Source organism: Austrofundulus limnaeus, unplaced genomic scaffold (genome assembly GCF_001266775.1).
Source record: "Austrofundulus limnaeus strain Quisiro unplaced genomic scaffold, Austrofundulus_limnaeus-1.0 Scaffold8, whole genome shotgun sequence".
In the NCBI taxonomy this organism is placed as follows: domain Eukaryota; kingdom Metazoa; phylum Chordata; class Actinopteri; order Cyprinodontiformes; family Rivulidae; genus Austrofundulus; species Austrofundulus limnaeus.
In genome coordinates, this window is record NW_013952410.1 from 4,213,384 (window position 1) to 4,214,477 (window position 1,094).

Here is a 1,094-nt window from a genome sequence, read left to right on the forward strand (position 1 = left end):
TTTATTTCTCCATATTTCCTCAGAAAACTAGTTTTTATTTTTATTATAAAAAAAAAAAAAAAAAAAAAAAAAAAAAAAGAGACTTTGTTCTGATTCATGGTAAATGCAAGGTTGTACCTTTTGCTTTCACTGGAGAGATACTCTGCAAACATCTTGACAGCCTGAAGTTCAGGTGGAGAGCTGGCTTTAATGTCATCCAGAACAACGGCGTATTTCCTCTGTAAAAGCACAGAATCTTACAGGTTTGTTGGAGGATGGGGTAGTGTTTCATGCCAATTACTGAAATCAATTAATAGACAGCGACTACGTATTTACATATTTATTTTTGACATCTTCTTACCTGAGCGATGTATGCTCTATACAAAAACATGTCTCTTTCGATTTCCTTCTCTGGTGACGAAGGCTAGGTTAAAAACAAAACAAGTTCATTTTTAGCAATGATTTTATAGACGGTAAAATGAATAGCTGCTGTTAGCTACTTTGTTAGCATAGCTCCTAAAGACTAAACAGACACAAATTCAAATACATGTGAGCAATTCAACAAATTAAAATGCGTCACATACCTTCACTTTCTGAGCCTCATTAATACATTGTTGGTAACTGCCGATATAATAGGCATTTTTCACATCGAACAGTTCATCAACATCACTCTGTTGCGCCGCCATATTGACAACTCAGTTTCCGGACACGTCGAAAAAATACGTCGCCTTCTTGCGTTTCGCAAAGGATACTGGGAAACTGAGTTTAAGTGGAGATGCAATGAAAACTGAGGAGAAAACTTGTAAGAAAAGTTACACACTCTGAATTTTGAGGCGTTCACTTATTTCACACCGTTTTTATTTTAATTTCAGTCTGTAATCTGACAAATGTAACCGAATAAATCACACACAAAGATGGGTCATTCTCTTAGCTGAAACAGAAATTGACCAAATGATCTGTGATTGCATGCATCAGAGATAAAAATTTACACACTGGCAACCATGCATCTGTTTCAATATGCTGGCATATTTAGAATGATAATTAAAATAAGATGGATGGATGGATGGATGGATGGATGGATGGATGGATGGATGGATGGATGGATGGATGGATGG

The 1,094-nt window shown here is 36.0% G+C and overlaps 1 protein-coding gene across 1 annotated transcript in view; it reads right to left on the reverse strand.

Moving 5' to 3' along the window:
- Nucleotides 1-699, reverse strand: part of cope (COPI coat complex subunit epsilon) — a 7,603-nt gene extending 6,904 nt beyond the window's left edge. Inside the window, exons 1-3 of the mRNA XM_014000644.1 lie at nt 564-699; nt 341-403; nt 118-218 (exon numbers count right to left, since the gene is read on the reverse strand). Of these exons, the coding sequence (XP_013856098.1) occupies nt 118-218; nt 341-403; nt 564-665 (266 nt within the window). The 5' untranslated portion in view covers nt 666-699. The remainder of the gene's footprint in view (nt 1-117; nt 219-340; nt 404-563) is intronic.
- Nucleotides 700-1,094: the final 395 nt, after the last annotated feature.